We start from the raw sequence: 20,603 nt of genomic DNA, 5'->3' as shown, positions 1-20,603 counted from the left end.
TAGATTGGACACCAGGTGGCAAATCTGTCTCTGTGTGTCTCCTCCCCTCCCGCCCTGTCTAAAAGGTATATAATTATATAGGGTACATAAAATAAAAGATCTGCCATGGGCAGGGGATTAAACTAGGCTCCCAAGGTCCCTTCTGGCCTTATGACTTTATTCTACAGTTATCTCTGCTTTCTAAAGTATAAGCTATGAGCAAGGGTCTTTCTTTTAACCTTTTCAAAATCCTGCAACCTATTTTGGACTTTGAAAAAGATTCTTTCCTAGAAAGGCTATCTGAGTAAATAACATTGCCTGATCTGTCCCTACCACAAATCTCTTTTTTTTAAAAAAAAAAATTGCCTGGGGTGAATTACCGTATATACTCGAGTATAGGCCGACCCGAATATAAGCCGAGGCACCTAATTTTACCACAAAAAACTGGAAAAGTTATTGACTCGAGTATAAGCCTAGGGTGGGAAATGCAGTAGCTACCGGTAAATTTCAAAAATAAAAATAGATACCAATAATGTTTTTGAATATTTATTTCAAAGAAAAACAGTAAACTAGTGGTGTATTCAATGAAATACTTCACTCACCTCATGATGCTGATGTCCCGCTGTGATGATGATGTCCCGTGCAGCCGCGGGAGCGATGTCCCGCCTCCTATGACACACGGCACAGTGATTCCTATCATTGGATCACTGTACCAGAGGAGGTGGGACATCGCTATGTGGCTGCTTGCCATAACAAGGAGGAGGTGGGACATCGTTGCAGAGCGGCAGGAGGGGGAGGAAGGGGAATCGTAAGACAGCCCTGCATTACATTAGAACGTGAGGAGGGGGGATGGTGCGGTGCGCGCTGCACGGCAAACTGACACAGAGGGAGGGGAAACTCACAGGGGCACTGGGCCATTCACGAGTGTCACCCAGCGGCATGGCCCCACCCCTTTTTCTCCTCCATTTCGGGCAAATTTTTCACTGACTCGAGTATAAGCCGAGGCGGCTTTTTTCAGCCCAAAAAGTGGGCTGAAAAACTAGGCTTATACTCGAGTATATACAGTATATATATATATATATATATATATATATATATATATATATATATATATATATATATATATATATATATATATATATATATATATATATATATATATATATATATATATATATATATATATATATATATATATATATATTGTCATTATTTAAGGTTTAATGTATATCCACTGCTTTGCATCACCTTTCTGTTGCCTGATGCGTTTTCCAGATATTGTTTGGAAATAGCATAATGAACCATAGTTACTCGTAAGATAAGGTAATAGCTTTCTGTTATTTGTGGGTCAAGAACAACCTCATAATTTGAGACCCATCTTGGAGGTTTCTTGGACCTAAGGAATAAAGGCAGCAGATTTTGAAGAGAAGCCCAAAGGGGTATATAATCCAGAGGGCTTATTGGGGTCTTCTAAATCTCAAATCCAACAACCTTTAACACTGCACCACACTGAATCATGGGGTAGTTACTATATAAGAGTAAATAAATGTGCAGTTATATATGCAACTTCACCCAATTGTTGCTGTTTCTTATAAGCAATGGATGTCTATTCTGAGCTCCAGAGTTGTGTTGCATAAGATGGCTGGCCAATATAAGTCTTAACTAACACTCCTAGTTAACTAACTCCACACTGATGCGGTGGCTCAGTGGCTAAGACTGACCTTGTTGATCAGAAGGTCAGCAATTTGAATCCCTAGTGCTGCGTAATGGAATGAGCTCCTATTACTTGTTCCAGCTTTAAGCCAGCCTAAACATGTAAAAATGCAAATAGAAAAAATAGGAACCATCTTTGGTGGGAAGGTAACAGCGTTCCGTGCGCCTTCGGTGTTTAGTCATGCCAGCCACACAACCATGGAGATCTCTTCGGACAGCGCTGGCTCTTCGGCTTTGAAATGGAGATGAGCACCGCCCCCTAGAGTCGGGAATGACTAGCACATATGTGCAAGGGGAACCTTTACCTTTTTAAAACTCTCCTAGGGATCTGGATGGGACTGCAGGCAAGATTTTTACTTTTCACTGAAGCTGATGCTTCAAAGAAGTACTAGAAAGGGGATAGCTGAGACTGAAATACAGTAGGATACAATCATGACAGGTATAGCAGAAAAGACAAGAGGCAATAGAGACGTAAAACTTTTTACCACCTACAACAGCAGCAATTTGGGCTTTGTCCATAAGAGGGCAGTGTTCAATAAATCTTGCAGTTCTTTTCTGCTACAGTCCTTCATTTTTGGGTTATTGAGAGCTGGTGGTGTTTTGGTTTTGCAAACCAGCCTGCACTGTTTCTTACATCTGAAGACATTAATAACATTCCTGTTAGAAAGGAGCTTGACAATAAATCTTGACCCATAAAAAGAGAACTATTGTTAGAAGGGGGTTCAGTTTGCACTTGTATTGGCTGCTACAAGTTCGTATGGGAGCTAGGACAGTTATTGGGGTGTTCAATAGCAGTCCATCCACTGAAATGGTGGCTATAGTGGGGCGGCCTATTGGAAACAAATCTGTCAGGGAGTGTGGCATCAAGAGAAGTATCCCAAAGAGTAATGAATCTGAACAAACATTTTTGGGGTTTGGGGAGGAGGGGGAATTGGATGAACAAATTACAACCCACTCTCTTCCTACAACTTAAGACAAAAAATCCCATTGTTGACCCATTGGACATATAGGTCTTTATTGATCCTATGCTGTCCCCTTATGGCTCAATCAAATTCCTTGATCTTTCAAACATCTTGCTTGTAAAGAGATACCTATAGAAATCTTAACCAGCGAGTTGCTCCACAAACATTTCCAATTTAATCTATTTTTCATCCTCAAAGAGATGGGGATGAAAAATTAGATATTTCTTTTTGAATTTCTGTTAAAAACAATACAGTTATTGGTTGTTCATCATCTCCTCTCCAGAAAAAAAGTATTCCAGAAGAGGATAGATTCAAATCTTTAAGGGGTGTGTAATTATACTCTTTCTTTTATAATGAGAAGTTTTTGTTCACAAAAATATTCATTCCAGCATTGATGAAAGAATAGCCATTTTATTAAATGTGTGGCTGTGTTCTGAAACCACATTCAGATTTCAGGCAGGTTAGCTTTTCAACAGCAAATATTTAACACTGAAGACTTGTGAAGTATTGGTAACAGCATTTACAAATATTTACAAGCATGTACATTCAAATGTTTCTGAGTATGTATCTGTATGCAGAGATAAATATAAACATACCAGTGGCAGGATTCAAATGTTTTACTACCGGTTCTGTGGGTGTGGCTTGGTGGGCGTGGTTTGGTGGGCATGACAGGGAAAGCCTACTGTAAAACCTCCATTCCCTCCCCACTCCACGGGAAGATTACTGCAAAATCCCCATTTTCTCCCGATCAGCTGGGACTCGGGAGGCAGAGAATAGATGGGGGCACAGCCAGTCAGAGGTGGTATTTACTGGTTCTCTGAACTACTTAACATTTCCGCTACCGGTTCTCCAGAACTGGTCAGAACCTGCTGAATACCACCTATAAAACATAGCCATGTATATGTACCACACAAACATGGCAAGAGAGGGGGAATGGCGGAGGGAGAGAGGGAGGGAGAAAGAGAAGGGGGGCTTTTCAAAGATGAAAAGAATATGCCCACAGGTATTCACAGTGTAATTCTTTCCAAAACCCCTTTGAGCTCCATCCATAATAAATTTCTCAACAGAAGTTATGTGAATTATTCTCTCTCTCTCTCTCTCTCTCTCTCTCTCTCTCTCTCTCTCTCTCTCTCTCTCTCTCTCTCTCTCTCTCTCTGCATATCTGTTTGTGTGTGTTGACAAAAAAGAGATGCATGGTTTTACACTAGGGATAATGGGTGTAAATCTGGCATCTGAAAAAGCCATGATAAATACCCTTCTTTGTTTCATTAGTGAAGTCATTAGTTCATCCTCTTGTTAGATATATTAGGGCTACTGCTAAAGGAGATATCCATCTGTTAATACACAATTCCAGCCATATTAATATAAATTTGTCAAGAAAATAGTCTTAAGTATTTTAGTACATGTTATCTGCAGCTACTTTCCAATCACTTCTTATATTACGGAATGACATAATATGGATTAGATCAGCAATAATTTCCTGTTTTAATTGCATGAAAGATAAATTCAATACCTCCTGAGTCCTCCTGATTTTTATGCACAACAATGAAAATTCAGGAATAATATCCGTGCAACTCCGAGACTACATCACAGGGGAAAGAAGCAGAAAACAATGTTGCTTATGGTGCAATTCATTCAGATCTTTGGAAAGACAGCCTTTAAAGCTTGTGCTTGAAACACAGTCCCATTACAACTTTAAAAGCAGCCTTGCTTATTTGTACGCAGGAGTGAGAACACATCATTTCTCTGCTCATTTCAGAATTCAAGAGATCTCTTCCTTGCTTAGACATAGTATTTATCTTCAGGACTCTCAATCCAAAGGAGTGCTAAGCTTTCTTGAATTCATGAAATACTTGTACTTAACTCCATAATGTATAGGGAGGGGTAGGGCAAGGAGGGTGCATGGAAGAAACATGCAATGTAACACCACAAAAACATGTTATTCTTTTGCCCTCACAGCACAATTTCATGTGCAAGTACATAACAAGTCAATTTACATTATATACATTTCACTACTTTGATAACATTTTGATTTGCAGATACACCTAAGGATGGAGTCACTGCTGAAGTTCTGCTCAATGCTGTAGGAAGGTCCAAGCCAACATCAATGCAGCAGCAAAACTATCATATCATCATACTTTGTAATCACTGTTGCACCTGAGTCAAAATTGCCTGCTGTTAGGATTCAATTTCCAATTTCATTATAACAATCATTTCATAAAACAAAATCCAGCTATATGATTTCTTCCCCTACTCCAACATAAATTCCTCTTTCATTAATCTGGTTTATGTGTCACACAAAACTGAGGTTGGACTCATTGTGGTTTGTTGAAGTACCCTTTGCATGTTGTTTAATTAGTCTTTATGTACCTATTATTTTTAATGAAAAGTCTTTTTACAACATGTGAATGCATGTTTCACATTCTACTATGCCATAAACCATGGTTTGCAGACCACAATAGCTGGTATACACACCACATTAAGCCACAGTTACAATGGCTGAAATCACATATTGTCCTTAATAAAATGTGTGGACCCAAGGACTCTTTCTCTCAACCATGATCAAGTACAAGGATGAACAACCATGGCTACCAGACCATAAACAAACATTAGCCTTATTGAATGTAGCTTTCACCCTAATTTTAAAAGTCCTTCGCAAGTCAAGGAAGCCATTTGAACCTTGGGCCAAAATGTTTAGCAAAAGGGAAGAGAGAGAGAAAGAAAAAAGAAATTCAGAAAAAGAGCAAGAGAGACCAAAGGAAAACCCAGGAAGCAAAGGGAGGCCTCAAGGCAAAACCATGGAATTCCCACTCTCCTTTGGCATTGTCTGTCTCTCCCACTTGCTTCACCCTGGCCTTCAGGTCACAATAACCCTCCACAGGAAAAAGAAAGAAAATATGTTAGCTACCACTTGGTCTAATAGAGCATTATCGAAGCTAACTAGGTTTTCCCTTAGCCCAGGATTACAATTCTACCTCAGGCTGAGCTTTTGACTTCTGATTTCAAATCCTTGGTAAGCTAAGAATCACAGTTAGGCAAACGGGGGAAGAAAAAATAATAGGAAGTCAACATCATGTCTGCAGAGTCCTGCATCTCTTGTGTGCTGATAGATACATAAGGGTTGATCAAATGACCTTACCCTGAAATGATATTTCCAGAACACCTCCACCCCCCCTCATCACACACACTTCCAATCTCCCTTCATATGCTAGAGAGCCTTCTCCTTGGTACTGTGGACCCCGCTGTGTTTTTGGCATGGATTTCACCTCTCACTTCTCTGGGCCCTGAGGCTTGCAAATGGCAACTACCATTCAGCCAGCTGTTATCACCCTTACCACAAGCATTTGTGCTAGGAACTGGAGGGGTCCCGCTCTTAGAGTCCAGAGAACTTTGATTGATACTGATACTCCCTGCACTCTTGGAAGAGTAATTGTACAACATTTTAAGGAAGGCGGATTTAGTATTCGCTTCTTGCTTATACAGGATGATGTAGCACTTGGGGAAGAAAGTACAGCACAAGATCCCATAGTTTGATATTAAAATGACAATGATTTCAACCGCGGGCAAGTACTTGCCAAAAGTGGTTGTGTAGACCGGGATGAATATAATCCATGCAATGAAATAGATGAGCATGCCAAAGGTAATGAATTTTGCCTCGTTGTAGTTTTCAGGGAGCTTCCTGCCTTTAAAAGCGCAGATAAAGCAGATGAATGCGAGGAGGGCAATGTATCCTAACATGATGCCAAGGGCCACTCCTGAACCTTCATTGCATTCCAGGATGATAACTCTCCTGATGGAGAAGTTCTCCTGCACGAAAGGGCTTCTCACAGTGATCCAGACCGAACAAATCAAGATCTGAATCCCTGTGCAAAAAGACACTATGGGGATGGGCCTGTAGAGGCCCTTCAGCCATTTTTGTAACTTGGGATCGAAACTGAAAGCCAGCAAGATTTTCAGGGATTTAATCAAAATGCATGAAATGCAGAGGGCAAAGCTAATGCCAAAGAGAGCTTGTCTTAGTTTGCATTTATAGGCTTTGGGTTGGCCAATGAATAAGCTTGAGCTAACAAAAGCCAGGAAATGACAGAGGAGTATAACGTAGCATACAGTTAGGCCACCTGATGCCTTTACGACAGGCGTGTCCACATTTCGAGTAAATATTATGAAAATGGCACCAATCAACACAATTCCAAGGGCAGAGAGCACCACTAACAAAACAGCAAACCAGTCATTCCAGTTGAGGTATTGAACCATCTTCCTGTAGCAGGTTGAGCTGTTCACTGGGGCCCAGTGGGTTCGGTTGTTGCATAAAATGCAGTAATCCATATCTATGCATAGAAAAAATAAAAAATATCACCTATCAGTTCCCTTAAATTGTTGAAAATTTAGAAATGCATCAACTTGGTTCATTAGAATGAATTGTTTTTGTTTATAATTTGAGAGATATTTGGTCTGACAAAAGTCTAAGCATAAGTTTAGGGAATAAGAATGGGAAAAACATTCTGAGCAGTATATTAGAATAGTTTTCTAATATTCTCATTTGAATAGTTTTCAAATCAACCATCTGCAGTGGCATCTGCAGCAAATTACATTATATTATAAATTATATTAAAATGAAGATGTCCACTCAGTGACAGTATCTTCTGACTATTTGTATGATGCCATGGCATGTACTGAATATAATATCTCTCCACCCCCACACCCAATCCTTCATAGACTCATGTCTGCCATATCTAATGAAAAGGAAGGAGCCTGGGGGCTCACATGATTAGGATGCTGGATTGGAGGTTAGCAAAACCATGTTTCAGACCCAAATGCTGCTGTGGAACAGGGTGAGCTCCTGTCCTTGCTCTAGCTGCTTCCAGGGACATGAAAAGAGCCCCCCACTGGGTGTCCCCCAGGCAACAGTGATGTCACTGTCTAATCCTTTAAATCCTAACACCCTGTAATGCAAATGAAGAAGGGAGAAAGAGATTCCCTCACCTCCAGTTCTCAGTGGCAGATACAGACAGATCCCTACTCAATACTCATGCTTACCACAGTGACATGAGAAATCTATAAACAGGAGTATACCGGCTGTATCTTTTCAAGGCTCTTCCCATGAAATGTTTATCAACCGATCCCTTGTTTCAGGAAATGTCCCATACATTCCTTCTGCATTACTAGATGTGGTCCTTTTAATCAGTGGTGGGATTCAATTTTTTTTACTACTGGTTCTGTGGGCGTGGCTTGGTGGGCATGGCAGGGGAAAGATATTGTAAAATTTCCATTTCCACCCCACTCCAGGGGAATGATACTGTTAGATTGGCGAGAAACAGCAGGAAAGAGGTGCGAGTGAGTTTCAGCCCTTTTTATTGCAAAAGTAAGTGACTGCGCTCTGCTCGCTGGGCTGCTGGAGCTCGCCTTTAAGGAGCTCCAGCAGACCAGCCGGCCAATTATAGTTGTTTAAACTTCCCAGGGTTTGGGCAACCAATCCCCGGTGAGCATGTGAAAACATGTAAATTTAACAATGTACATCTGTACGTAACACCCCTCCCCTCCTAGAATGAACAATGTCCAATCCCCGGCCTACATAGGTGCCGTAGTCTTTCAGGTAGGCAGGGCACTCTGGTCTCCTACATAACCTGCGCAGATCACTTGTCTCTGGAAGCTTGGCTGGTGCGGTAGAACCTGCTGTTCCTCTGGCTGCCGGGGAAGGAACCTTCTGGAGCTCCTCAGCCTGCGAGTCAAGTTCCAGCCTGGTTCCTTCAGCTCCTGAAATGCCATTTCTTTGCAGGATGGCTTTGGACGCAGCTACGTGTTTGCGGCTTGGGTTGGATGGTCATCCCTTGATCTTATGGCTTGGTGGGACTGGTTCGTGCCCATCTGCTTCCCGGTAGTCGGTTGAGCATGTCCCACGGGACGGAGACCTGGGGTTCTCCAGGAGTTGTTCTGAACTGGCGGGTGCGGTCCAATCACTCTGGTTCCTCAGTTCAGCGTCCTCCAGGCAGTGTCGGAGCTGGTCGATGTGCCTCCTCTAGATTCACCCATCCTCTAGCTCCACTCAGTACGACTTTGGCCCAGTGACGACCACGATTCAGCCCGCCATCCAAGTCGGGTACCCAGCATAGTTGTGGACGAATACCTGGTCATTTATGTTGAACTCCCGGGTTGGTTAAGCAGAATCCAGGGGGTTCTCTGGAAGGTAGTCCGGGTGGTACCAGTTGAGTCTGGACCTCAGTCTTCTCCCCATCAACAGCTCTGCTGGACTCTTGTTGGTGGTCGCATGGGGACTGATGTGTTGGGTGAAAAGGAATTAGTTGACCTTTTCCTGCCAGCTTCCTGGTCCCATTTGGGTGAAGGTTTCTTTTGTGAGCCTTACCATTCGCTCGGCCTGTCCATTGCTCGCTGGATTGAATGGGGCAATGAGAACATGCCGGATCCCCTGCTCTGCAAGGAATGCTTCCATTCTCTTGACGGTCAGTTGTGGACCATTGTCAGAGATCAGGGTGTTGTGTAGGCCATGGGTCACGAAAACTTTCCGGAGCGCTCTGATGGTGGCCTCTGCCATGGTTGATTGCATGATAACAACCTCCAGCCTTTTGGAGTAAGCATCCACTATGATCAGGAAAATCTGCCCTTTCACTGGTCCCACGAAGTCGATGTGAATGCGTTACCACGGTCCCTTGGCTGCTTCTCACTCTCACATAGGTGCCTGGGGTGGGGCTGGTCGTGTCTCCTGGCAGGGTCTGCAAGTGGCTACTCCGTGATGTCCTTATCCATATTGGGCCACCAGATGTAGCTCTGGGCTAGTGTCTTCATCCGTACTATCCCCAGGTGACCCTCATGGAGGGCTTTCATGGCTCACCTCTGCAGCCTCTGGGTATGATGACTCTCTCCCCCCACAACAAACAACCCTTGATAGTTGATAGTTCTGCCTGCTTTCTCTGGTAGCTCTGGAACTCCTCACTCAGCTTCTCCTGTGGCCACCCCCTCAACACCCAGTTTTGCAACCCCTTGTCCTTTTGTGTTTGCTCGGCGATGTCTCTGGTGGTGACCGGGCTGGCTGGGTTGACATTGATCAGCAGTACTGTGGTGGTGAGGGCGGGGGTCTTCTACCAGCTCGAGTAACAGGCAACGGCTAAGTGCATCCCTGGGCGGTGGATCAGCTTGTAGTCATATGCCATGAGGAAAATGGCCCATCTGGTCATCCTTGGAGACATGTACGGCAGGGTTTGTTGGTTCCTGGTGAGGAGCCCCAGCAGTGGCTTATGGTCAGTGATGAGTTTGAAATGTCTGCCATACACATACTCATAGAATCTCTAGATCCCTGCAACTGCAGCCAAGGCTTCCTTGTCGATCTGGCTGTAGTTGCGTTCTGCCAGGGACAAGGTTAGGTGATGGCTGAGGACTGCTGCAACTTCGAAGGGGGAGGCATTGCAGGTGATCCGAACCAACAAAGTATGGTTGAACTGGATGAGCACGCTGTTGGAGGATAGCTCTTTTACCACTGCAAAGGCCTGGTCTTCCTTCTGTCCCCAGGTCCACAGTGCTATCTTTCCCAGGAGCTTTTGTAGTGGCTCAGCAACAGTGGCCTTCTGTTGTAAAAAAATGCTATAAAAGTTCAATAGTCCTAAGAAGGCTTGGAGCTCTGTCTTGTTCCTTGGGCTGGGGGCGTTTCTAATGGCCTTTACTCTGCTGTCAGTGGGGTGGATGCCAGACCCATCTATGAGGTATCCCAGGAACTCTACCTGCCTCATGCTAATTTTACATTTCTTTGGGTTCACTTTAAGTCCCTTCTCCTTGAATCTCCCCAAAGTCTCACGCACGCATTCCATCAGCTGCAATATGGAGTCCCCTGAGATAAATATGTCATCAAAGTATGGTACCACCCCAAGGATTCCTTGCAGTAGCCGCTCCATTAAACACTCAAATAGTCCTGGGGCTACGCTGATTCCAAACTGCAGTCTGGTGCATTTGAAAGCCCACAGACAATCGTCTCTGCTTCCACGGTGGCAATTTTTGGTATGCCTGGGCCAGGTCCAGTTTGATGAATATTTTTCCACTTCCTAGGGAATGCAACAGATGTTGCACAAATGGCACTGGGCACGTGCTTTGTTGTAAGACCTTATTCAGCATACACTTGTAATCCATGTAGATTGGGAGGGACTATTGGGGTTTCCCATACCACATGGTCAGTCGGCACAAGGATTCCTTGGGCAATTGGTTTGCCCAATTGCTCATCTACCTTGGGCTGTAGAGTAAAGGGGACCCTTCAGGGTTTGAGCCTGATGGGGGTTACAGGGGGTCTAGGTTAAATGAAATGGGTTTCTCCATATATTTACCTAGGCCCCCATCGAAGATGTCCACTAACTCTGCCAGTAGCCAATCCAGGTCATGGGTTGAGATTCAATGCAGGCCAGTGATGTCTAGTCCCAGGGGCTTGAACCTTTCCACTCCCAGTAGGGACAGTCGGTGGCTGGTGATGATTGTGAGGGGTAGATGGCCCTGGAATTTGTGGAACACCACCTCGACCTCCATTCTTCCTAGGACTTGGATCCGGTTTCCCTGGTAGTCGTTGAGCCGGACGACTTGGTGGTTTGAGGAGCTTCTTGCTGGCTGTCGGGTTCAATTTCTTAATGGTCTTCCAGGACACGATCGTAAAATATGATTCTATGTCCAGCTCCATCTTGCATGGTCTCCCTTCAATGGTCACCGTGGCATGGAACTTCTCCCCTTTGAAGGCGTCTGAGTGGCCCACAGTGGTGTGATGGATCTCCCTCTGGGCTTGGTACTGTTCCTCTCTCTGCCTATTCCACTGTTGGCTGGGTCATGGGTTGTTTGGTCTTCCATGCAGAGCCATGGGTCTTGGCAGGGACGGGGTGGGGTGGGATGCTCTGCATGACTCAGCAATGTGGCCTTTCCATTGGCATCTGCGGCAGATGGCTTCCCGGAAATGGCACGCCACTCTTAAATGGAATACCATGCAGCCTGGGCAACGTGGCTGCCTGCCCTCTATGTCTCTTGTGCTTTGCCTGCTCTCTGGGTACATGCAGTGGATGGCCTCAGTATCATCCCCTTCATTGTTGTACTCCAGAACTTCAGATGCCCAGTCGGGTTCCCTGAACTTTTGGTGTACCCCACTGGTTTTCCTTATGTGCGCTGCCAAGTTATCCAAGGACTCAGCTGCCCAGGCTTCCTCAACCACGTCCTTGAATGAGACTCCCCTTCTGATTAACAGTTTCTTTTGCAAGGAGAGGTCTCTCATTCCTAGGATGACCTGGTCCTTTATTATTTCTTCTGGGTTGATGAATTTGCATCGGGTTGCAATTTCTCGGAAGCTGGCAACAAAATCGTTCACCGTCTCTCCTTCCTGTTGGCACTGGTGGTAAAACTCATTCTGGCTCACCATGGGGGTGGCAGATGGCATGTAGTAGTCTTCCAGGGTGCGTTGTAGGGTTGTCCATGCGATAGTCTCTACATCCGCTGGGCAATCAACATCTGTGCCATCTTATAGATTTTCGTTCTGCAGTAAGTTAGGAATAATGCCCGCTTCCTATTGTCTGACCAGTCCTGGTAGTCATTGGCTTCCAGGAACATCCAGAATCGCTCCATGTATATGTGCCAGTCCTCCGTCTGTGGATCGAAGATTACTGGTGCAGGGGATGCTTGCGATGCCATCTCGTGCTGTGGTGCAGGGTCTTGGTCCTTATGCGAAAAGGCTGCTTGTCCAACGAGGGTTCTCAGGTCCCTTTGTCCTTCATCACCAGTGTTAGATCGGCGAGAAACAGCTAGTGAGAGGCGTGAGTGAGTTTCAGCACATTTTATTGCAAAAGTAAGTGACTGCGCTCTGCTGGCTGGGCTGCTGGAGCTCCCTTTTAAGGAGCTCCAGCAGACCAGCCGGCCAATGATTGTTGTTTAAACTTCCTGGGATTTAGGCAACCAATCACTGGTGAGCATGTGAAAACATGTAAATTTAACAACGTACATCTGTACGTAACAGATATTGTAAAATCTCCATTCCCTCCCCACTCCAGGGGAAGGTTACTACAAAATCCCTATTCCCTCCCAATCAGCTGGGACTTGAGAGGCAGAGAATAGATGGGGAGAGGGCCAGTCAGAGGTGGTATTTACAAGTTCTCCAAACTACTCAACATTTCCACTACCGGTTCTCCAGAAATGGTCAGAACCTGCTGAATACCACCTCTGCTTATAATAATGCTACATATATCTCCAGTTGCAAAATTTCTATAGAGATGTCCCCAACACTATCAATCAGATGGTTTTCTGCAGCCATATTTTTCTGCTAATTTTTTGTTGAGTGGGCCTGCATGTGAATGAGGCAGAGCAATAAAAAGTCTTTTCTGAAAGCACCAGGAAAAAAAATACATCTATTATTGCTTTTCTGTGAGGATTTAAAAAAAAACCATACAAATGTTCCATCCTTGAACAAATTTAACCTTGAGGCTTCTCACCTGTCTGGTTTGTATAGTAGTTTTCAGGGCAGCTGATGCACTCATAACAGCAGGTATGTGGACTTGCAGAAACTTTCTTCACTTGTCCTGGTCTGCATTTCCTAGAACATTTGGACTGGACATTCTGCAAGAACAAAAATACCAGGAGGAAAAAACAACAACAGTAATGATAATAAATTATTAATTAACCCATCTTCATTGTAAATGTACCAGAAACATTATTCTGTAATCTGACGCTTAGTGTAAATAATCCAAATCCAAGGTGGACTATCTTTGTCAAATGTATATTATTTGTGGCCAATCCTAAATACTATGTGCCACCCATGACAGACAATGCTACTGAATTGTCCAAAATACAGTCATGTAACCAGAAGTTGCCCCAAAACTGGAAGTCTTTAAGAAGACGTTGGAAAGCCATTTATCTGAAATGGTATAGGGTTTCCTGCCTAGGCAGGGGCTTGGACTAGAAGATCTCCAAGGTCCCTTCCAACTCTGCTATTGTATTGTATTGTATTGAATGGCCATGCTGAAATTTCATACTGCCAGAGTCTTGCAAAGAATGTTGTGGAACTCCTCCCTTGCTCTCTTCTATTTTCTTAAAGTCCTCAATCTATGACTGGTTGCCTAACAATGGACCCATTACAAAAGCTACTTATGACCCATTTCTGGAGTTTTGATGGCTGCATACACTTCTGGTTACATGACTGTATTTTGGACATTTAGCACCCAGCTCACCTTTCCCACCAGTGGCAGCATTCCATGGTCATGTAACCACAATTTACTATGTTTTTTTTTGCTGATTTCCAGCCTTTTTGCCCAGTTTTCAACAATACATGAATTTGCTTAATGGCTGCAGTTTCTTCTTAATGACTGTGGTGTTCACTTTAATGAGCACTGGAATCAAGTCATAAAATCAGGTCCAATCACATGGGTACCTTGACTTATGACCATCATGACTTATGATGAAATTCCATTATGATCATAAGTCAAGGACCATCTGTACTTCAAATGATAGACACCTGTTTGCTACTCTGAAACCATCAATGATTGTTCTGAGTTGGGTCTGGCAATCTTTTGAAACCAGTGGACATATTTGGAATGTTCTGAGTGCTCTTCATGAAGTGATTGCTACAGCAAGGAACTAATTTTCTAAATTGATGTCATGAAGAGGGCCACATCGGGCCCTAAGACCCAAATGACAAATTTGAGAAACTATGGAGAGGATGAGCTGACGTTGTGACAACACAACATGCAATCTTGGAGCTCCAAGATTGCAGTCAATACTTTTGCCGCTGGAGGGTCCTTTTGGACCTAAACTATCCCGAAGAGATGGTGACAGGGAAGAGTACATCCTGCTGATCTCAGGGACACTGCAAAGTCTCTGATTGATCCAGGAGAATCTCTTTTTGCCAGTGACAGAAGAGTAGCCATTGAAGCTGCTGAAGTTGGGACAACTCCAGAATGGGAGAAAAATGGAAAGAGAAAGTGTGTCCATCTGGTGAGGAAATCATATTATTATAAAAGAGACTCCCCCCCCCCCCAAAAAAAAATTAAAGCTAAATTAAATTTGAAAACAGAGGAGAACAAGTAGTGAAATTAAGCTACATTAGACAGTGTGTTATCCTTTTTTTAAAAAATTTTCTTTTACAGATGGAACTTTTGCAAATGTTTCCTGTTCTTTAAATTGAATGGATTAGTTTTTCTTCTACTACTTTTTATATTCTTTGTTTGTACCTATGGATTAAAATCTTTTTCCTTATTTTTATAAAGCTGGATTAGATGGGGTTTTTTGCTCCATTTAAGAATTTTGTTTTCTTTAACCTTGGAATATAAAGAAGATTTAAAAGGAAAACAAAGAGGGCTGTAATAACATAGGGAAAGGACGTAACACTGCCATTTGGAGGCTGGAGGCTTGGAAGCTTGGAAATATTGTTTTTTTTTCTTTTTTCTCTTTGATCATTTGATTTTGCATTTCAAGGTTCTTCTTCTTGTTTATGGAGAGTGATAGTGAGAAGAGCATGGGTTGTTTATACAGGTGCTCTTTGGAAGCTTTATTGGCAGCTGGAGTGGAGTGAAAATAAAGCCTTGTCCTGAAAGATTATAAATGAACTTGCTTTAAATTCTCAGGGGTTGCCACAAAGAAGAGGGAGTCAAACTGTTTTCCAAGGCACCTGAGGGTAGAACAAGAAGCAATGGGTGGAAACTAATCAAGGAGAGAAGCAACTTAGAACTGAGGATAAATTTCCTGACAGTTAGAACAATTAATCAATGGAACAGCTTGCCTCCAGAAGTTGTGAATGCCCCAACACTGGAAATCTTTAAGAAGATGTTGGATAGCCATTTGTCTGGAATGATATAGGGTTTCCTGCCTAGGCAGGAGGTTGGACTAGAAGACCTCCAAGATCCCTTCCAACTCTGCTATTGTATTAGTGTATTATTATTGTATTAAATTTAATAAAAAAAATTGAATGCCAGAGTGACAGTGCTTACAAGTTGGAAGAATGGCGCAACATGAAAAAGAAACCTTAACATTGCAAAAAATTATATTTGAAATTCAAAAATTATTATAAGTAACAGAGAAAATTGAGAAGAGATTGGAGAACATACATCGTAGAACAGTAAAATTTGATGGAAAAATTGAAGATGTTCATCAAATGAAGAAAGTGGAGGTCAGAGTTCTAAAAAGTGAAGGAAAAAATAAACAAAGAAACAAGAAAATTGTTGATACTGACAGTGAACTGAGCGTGGTTGGAAATGGAAAGAGTGGACTATAGAAAGGGGAGATAGATGGACTGGAGTTCTACCCCAGATTTCAAAGTATAGAAGAAGAAAAGAGAGAAGAATTGATGGAACTAAGGAGATAAATCTTGTGAGAAGCACTAGTGATAACCAAAGATAAGCTGATCGAAGAAGCAGATGGAGGGTTTGAAGCTGATACAAGATATGCAATAAGCAATAAGTTGCAAAGAGAAGTCCATAGAAAACTTACTAAGGAAATAACCAGAATACTAATGCCACAAATGGCAAGAGACATAAGACTGCACTAATACTGGAAAGACACATGTTGATGTAATGAAAGCTTATAATAAAAAAATTAAGTCAAATTTAGTTAAATTTAGAGCATTATGTATAAAATGAAGTGATAATGGATATAGTTAAATAATCTGATTGATAATGATAATAATACATATATATGTATTGGTTTGATAAGAGGAAATTTGACATAAATTGCAAATGGTGACTACGAAAGGAGGTTTAGAAACTCTGTTATTAAATATAATCAATTTTTAATTAGAACATGTTATAAAGATATAATATTATTGGATGATATTGGGAAGAGCTAATGGAATGCCAATATGTTGTTTTGCTTTAAATCTGGAATATTTTATATAAAAGGACATAAAAAAATTGTAGTCAAATGAAGGTTGAGGTATGATGATAGCAATATATATAAATATATTTGATTTAAAATATATGATTGATATGAATTGTAGGTGATGGCTGTGGAAGGGATGCACGGAAGTTTTTTGTAACCAATCTACACACTTTCTACAACTTGTAATGGAAGATGGTTTTGTGGTTTTTTTATGTGTGTGTTTTGTCTGTTTGTGTTTATTCAAAAATTGAAAAAACATTTAAAAAAAATATTGAGAAACTGTGAAGTTCCTTTAACACCACAGTACAATATTCTCGACAATCTGTTATATCTTCCTTTTCTCCCTCTAGGGTGACAATGGTGTGAATACATTTCTAATCAAAACACTGGGCAATTGCCTTCTACCAATGAAACGTTTTGGGATGTAAGGAAAGATTATGTCTGAGACTGGCACTTTGTAGGATGTCAAGTTCCCATTTAATTTCTTTGTAAGTAAAATTACCTTAAAACAGTTAGGTAAAAGTAGTTGGGGCAAAAATCTTGAGGGGACCAAGGGGTTGTTGATAGGTCCACTGCAGTCATGTGAGAGAAAAGCACTGAACACACTATCGCGTGAAAAACACTATTTATTTATTAATAGTATATTTATTGTGTTCGTTTTATGTTGATTGTTTACAGAAAAAGAGAGTACATTTATAAGAATAAATGCACAAAATAAAGTTAAATTTATCAACAAATTTAAATTTCAGAAAGCACGGTAGTGGTGTTTTCTTTTTTTAAAAAAAATCTATTGCTGGCTATTAATAAGACCGAAAAACTTGAGGATTTTTTGTTTAAATGACCAGGAGTGGAAATGACCAATATCTAGGAGCTGAAACAATGTATTGATGCACCAGATAAGACTTTTCACAATAAGATACCACCAATGAGAAGATGCTGTAGTGGCAAAGAAAAGATATTTTAATACCACTTGCCTATGCTGCTTCATTGTCCTTCAGTATTCTTAACTATCATATTTTCCAGGTGACCAGCTGGGGTAGGACCATGAAGCATAAGGTTACAATAGCTCCATTCCTTTCTAAACAGACCTAAGTGGACAGTGATGGCGTGGCACCCTGAAATATGGACAGTTTGGGGGATTCTATAGAAATCTTGCCAGCTGGGATAACAAGTCAATAGCTTTATTTGGAGTTTCCTTCAATTAGTTCTAGTGAGGGAATGGAAATCTTCAGGAGGTCTTTGGAGGGAATTTATAGAAGGCCAGCTGAGACCCAGAGGCTATAAGAGGGGGACCCATATCATCATAATGGAGTTGTGACTACAGTGTTAAAATGAATTGCATTCTCTTCAAAGGACCATGTGTACAACCTGAAGTTCTCTAGATGTATCACTATTAGTTACTAATAGTTCTGGTAACTATTAGTTACCAGAAGACTATTAGTGTCACTTTTTACTGATTTACCTGCTATATTCCTTTCGGGAAAAGAACTTTGCTCTCACCTGTGCCCTGACATTAGACCATTGTTTAACTTTCTATTTTTCAAAGTCACTAGAGTATTCTCAGTTGCTCTTCTGGGCAAAGGCAATAAAATATATATTACATCTATTACGCAAAAGATAAAGGAAAAATTAAAATTTAGCTCCTGCTCTGGTATTGATCTTTTAATCCCTAAATGCCTTCTGAATCTTATTTAAAGAAGTGCATGCACCTCTTGGATCTTCTGTTAAGCCACATAAACCTAATTCATGTGCTTGAAGGTACAAGCTATTAAGTTATTGAGCAAAAGAAAAAGAGTGTCATCATTATAGAAGATCTTCTCATGGAATGGAAATATTATTCTTTCTCCAGACATCTGTAAAAGGACTATCACAATCTACATGTGTTTTCTTAAAACAATGAATGTCCAGTGTTTTTTTTTGCAATTTAGAGTTCCTACTACAATTGTTAGTTTGATTTCTTTATGATGCTGTTTCAAATAATTGCCTTATTAAAATGTGTTAATGTGTTGTTATTATTATAAAATTATTTCAAAACTTTGTGGTAAGGAGATTTTGTCTTAAACAACAATATGAAATATTTCAAAGAAAGGCATAAAGGTACTCTCATCCCACTTACATCTCTGGCAAACAAGTTGTAGAACTGTTTTAAAAACCTGTTTGACCAGAAGTGACAATGGGGGAAAACAAATATTTATTTTATGTTTTAATAACAGGAGTTTAGGGCTCTACAGCCCCTCACATTTGAAGGTAAAAAGGTACTTCGGAGAGTCTGGGAGTGACAATGAAGCACTTCTCTTTAACTCCTTAAAGCAGCTTTTTTTTTTTTTTTACTTAAAGGATGATCAGTCTACAGTCTTCTAGATATTTTGAAGTACAACTTATACTACCATAGCTGTTACCAAATGAGACTTATGGATTGCTATGCTAAATGCCTGGATGGGATTCAGGTGGATTATCCATTCAGCCATTAATGGATAATGCCATTAATGGATTCCATTAATCCATTTATCCAAACATTTCCTGCATTTTTTCTTTCCCTGTTTAGTGGCAGACTAAAACATGGATCCAAGTCTATACAAATCTCCTGTAGCGATACATCCATGGGTATTTCATTGTTTTTCCAAGGGGCCTTCAGATACCTTTAGATTCATGAATTCAATTTCATCTTCTTTATCTGCAAAGATGAAGTCATCTTTTTCCAAGTCATACTCTCCCATGTTGGTAATCACCACTCTTCCATCAATTTCCTTCCAGAGCAGGACATCATACCCTGTGATAATGTCTCCATGAGAGTCAAAATAGACAGCCCGTTCATTATCAGTGAACTTTATCTCTTTAAGTATCTCGAGCAACTGCAATAATGAAAACAAGGAATGATGAAAAACAATATTGCTTAAGGAAGGCAAACACCAGATAATAGCAACTAATAGTAGTGCATACTTCAGGATTGTGTTAACGATAGATTAAGAAGAAACATTTATTGAAACCATCTAAGCAAGGGGAGGAGGTGGGCAATTAAAATGTGAAGAAACGATCATGGAATGAAATAAAAATAAAGGAACCTTTTCCTGATTACTTTTCTTCATAAGGCAATTTATCAACTTGAGCTCATCTCTAAAATAAAATTATTTCTTTTATTTGCTAAAATAAAAATAAAATATTGACTTAATCTTATTTCCCTTGGAAACAAATAAGCTATTAACAATATTACTAAGCTATAGAAAGTTAATAATGTGATTAACTTTTGCAAATGCTATGAACTCTTCAGTATGGCTTCCTGTAATGTGTTTATCAATTCAGGAACAAGCAGACCTTGGCTTTTATTCATCATAACTTATTGAGAATGTACTGGAAATGTGAGCGTGTATGCACTCGCATTCTCACTTTGCTCATGCATGTGCCATCCGCACATACACGTTGACTTCCGTGCATGCACGCGGCCTTCCACGCATGTGCACAGCTTTAAAAACACAGTGATACATGGCCAAAATAGACCCAGGGCAGGTGGGCAAGCCCACCCGCCAGTCAAAACTACCAGTTCACCCAAACTGATCAGAACCAGCAGCAGCCCACCACTGGTTTGGATTATCTTCCTTGAATTGAAGGCCACAGTTGACCTTTGAGTGGCATTGCAGGGACCACTGAAGAAGTCAGCTAAGTCAGAAAAAAAATACTTGCTGCAATATGAATCAATCATACAACTCAAAATATTAAACACAGTCCATGCAATTATGTCTCTGCAGCACTTTGAAAACTTTAAAGGAAAAATGTTTTGCATTCCTATCTGTAATACTTTAACATACCTTTGTCTTTCTCCCAGAGTACGTGGCAGCTTTTTTGGAACTGCATTTGAAGTATTGCATTGATAATTCTAATAAGTGATTAATTCTTTCCCCCCTGCCCTTCCTTATTAGAAATATAATGAAATGATTCTCAAGCTTGTTCTCAAGGCTTAAAAGTCTACCTGTGACCTGGTCTGGCCAGCTGTGCATCTCTGAGAGAATTTCACAATTGCATCATCTCACCACAATAACTTAAACCTGTCTGAATGAGAGGGGTAAATGTTCAGTTGGGATAAACTACATCATTTTCAGACCGTGCAAGTTAACTCACTACAAA

The 20,603-nt window shown here is 41.2% G+C and overlaps 1 protein-coding gene across 2 annotated transcripts in view; it reads right to left on the bottom strand.

Moving 5' to 3' along the window:
• Positions 1 to 5,487: 5,487 nt before the first annotated feature.
• GPRC6A (G protein-coupled receptor class C group 6 member A) overlaps positions 5,488 to 20,603 on the bottom strand; it is a 32,135-nt gene continuing 17,019 nt past the window's right edge. For both annotated transcript variants that reach the window (XM_087718575.1, XM_087718576.1), the window contains exons 4-6: positions 19,124 to 19,336; positions 13,109 to 13,232; positions 5,488 to 6,982 (exon numbers count right to left, since the gene is read on the bottom strand). In XM_087718575.1, the coding sequence (XP_087574701.1) occupies positions 5,856 to 6,982; positions 13,109 to 13,232; positions 19,124 to 19,336 (1,464 nt within the window). In that variant the 3' untranslated portion in view covers positions 5,488 to 5,855. The remainder of the gene's footprint in view (positions 6,983 to 13,108; positions 13,233 to 19,123; positions 19,337 to 20,603) is intronic.

The sequence above is a fragment of the Thamnophis sirtalis genome, unplaced genomic scaffold, assembly GCF_051295495.1.
Source record: "Thamnophis sirtalis isolate CommonGarterSnake01/CBP01778 unplaced genomic scaffold, rThaSir2_p1.2 scaffold_6, whole genome shotgun sequence".
NCBI lineage: Eukaryota > Metazoa > Chordata > Lepidosauria > Squamata > Natricidae > Thamnophis > Thamnophis sirtalis.
Note: the sequence above shows the minus strand (reverse complement) of the source record. Positions and strands in the feature narration are given on the sequence as shown.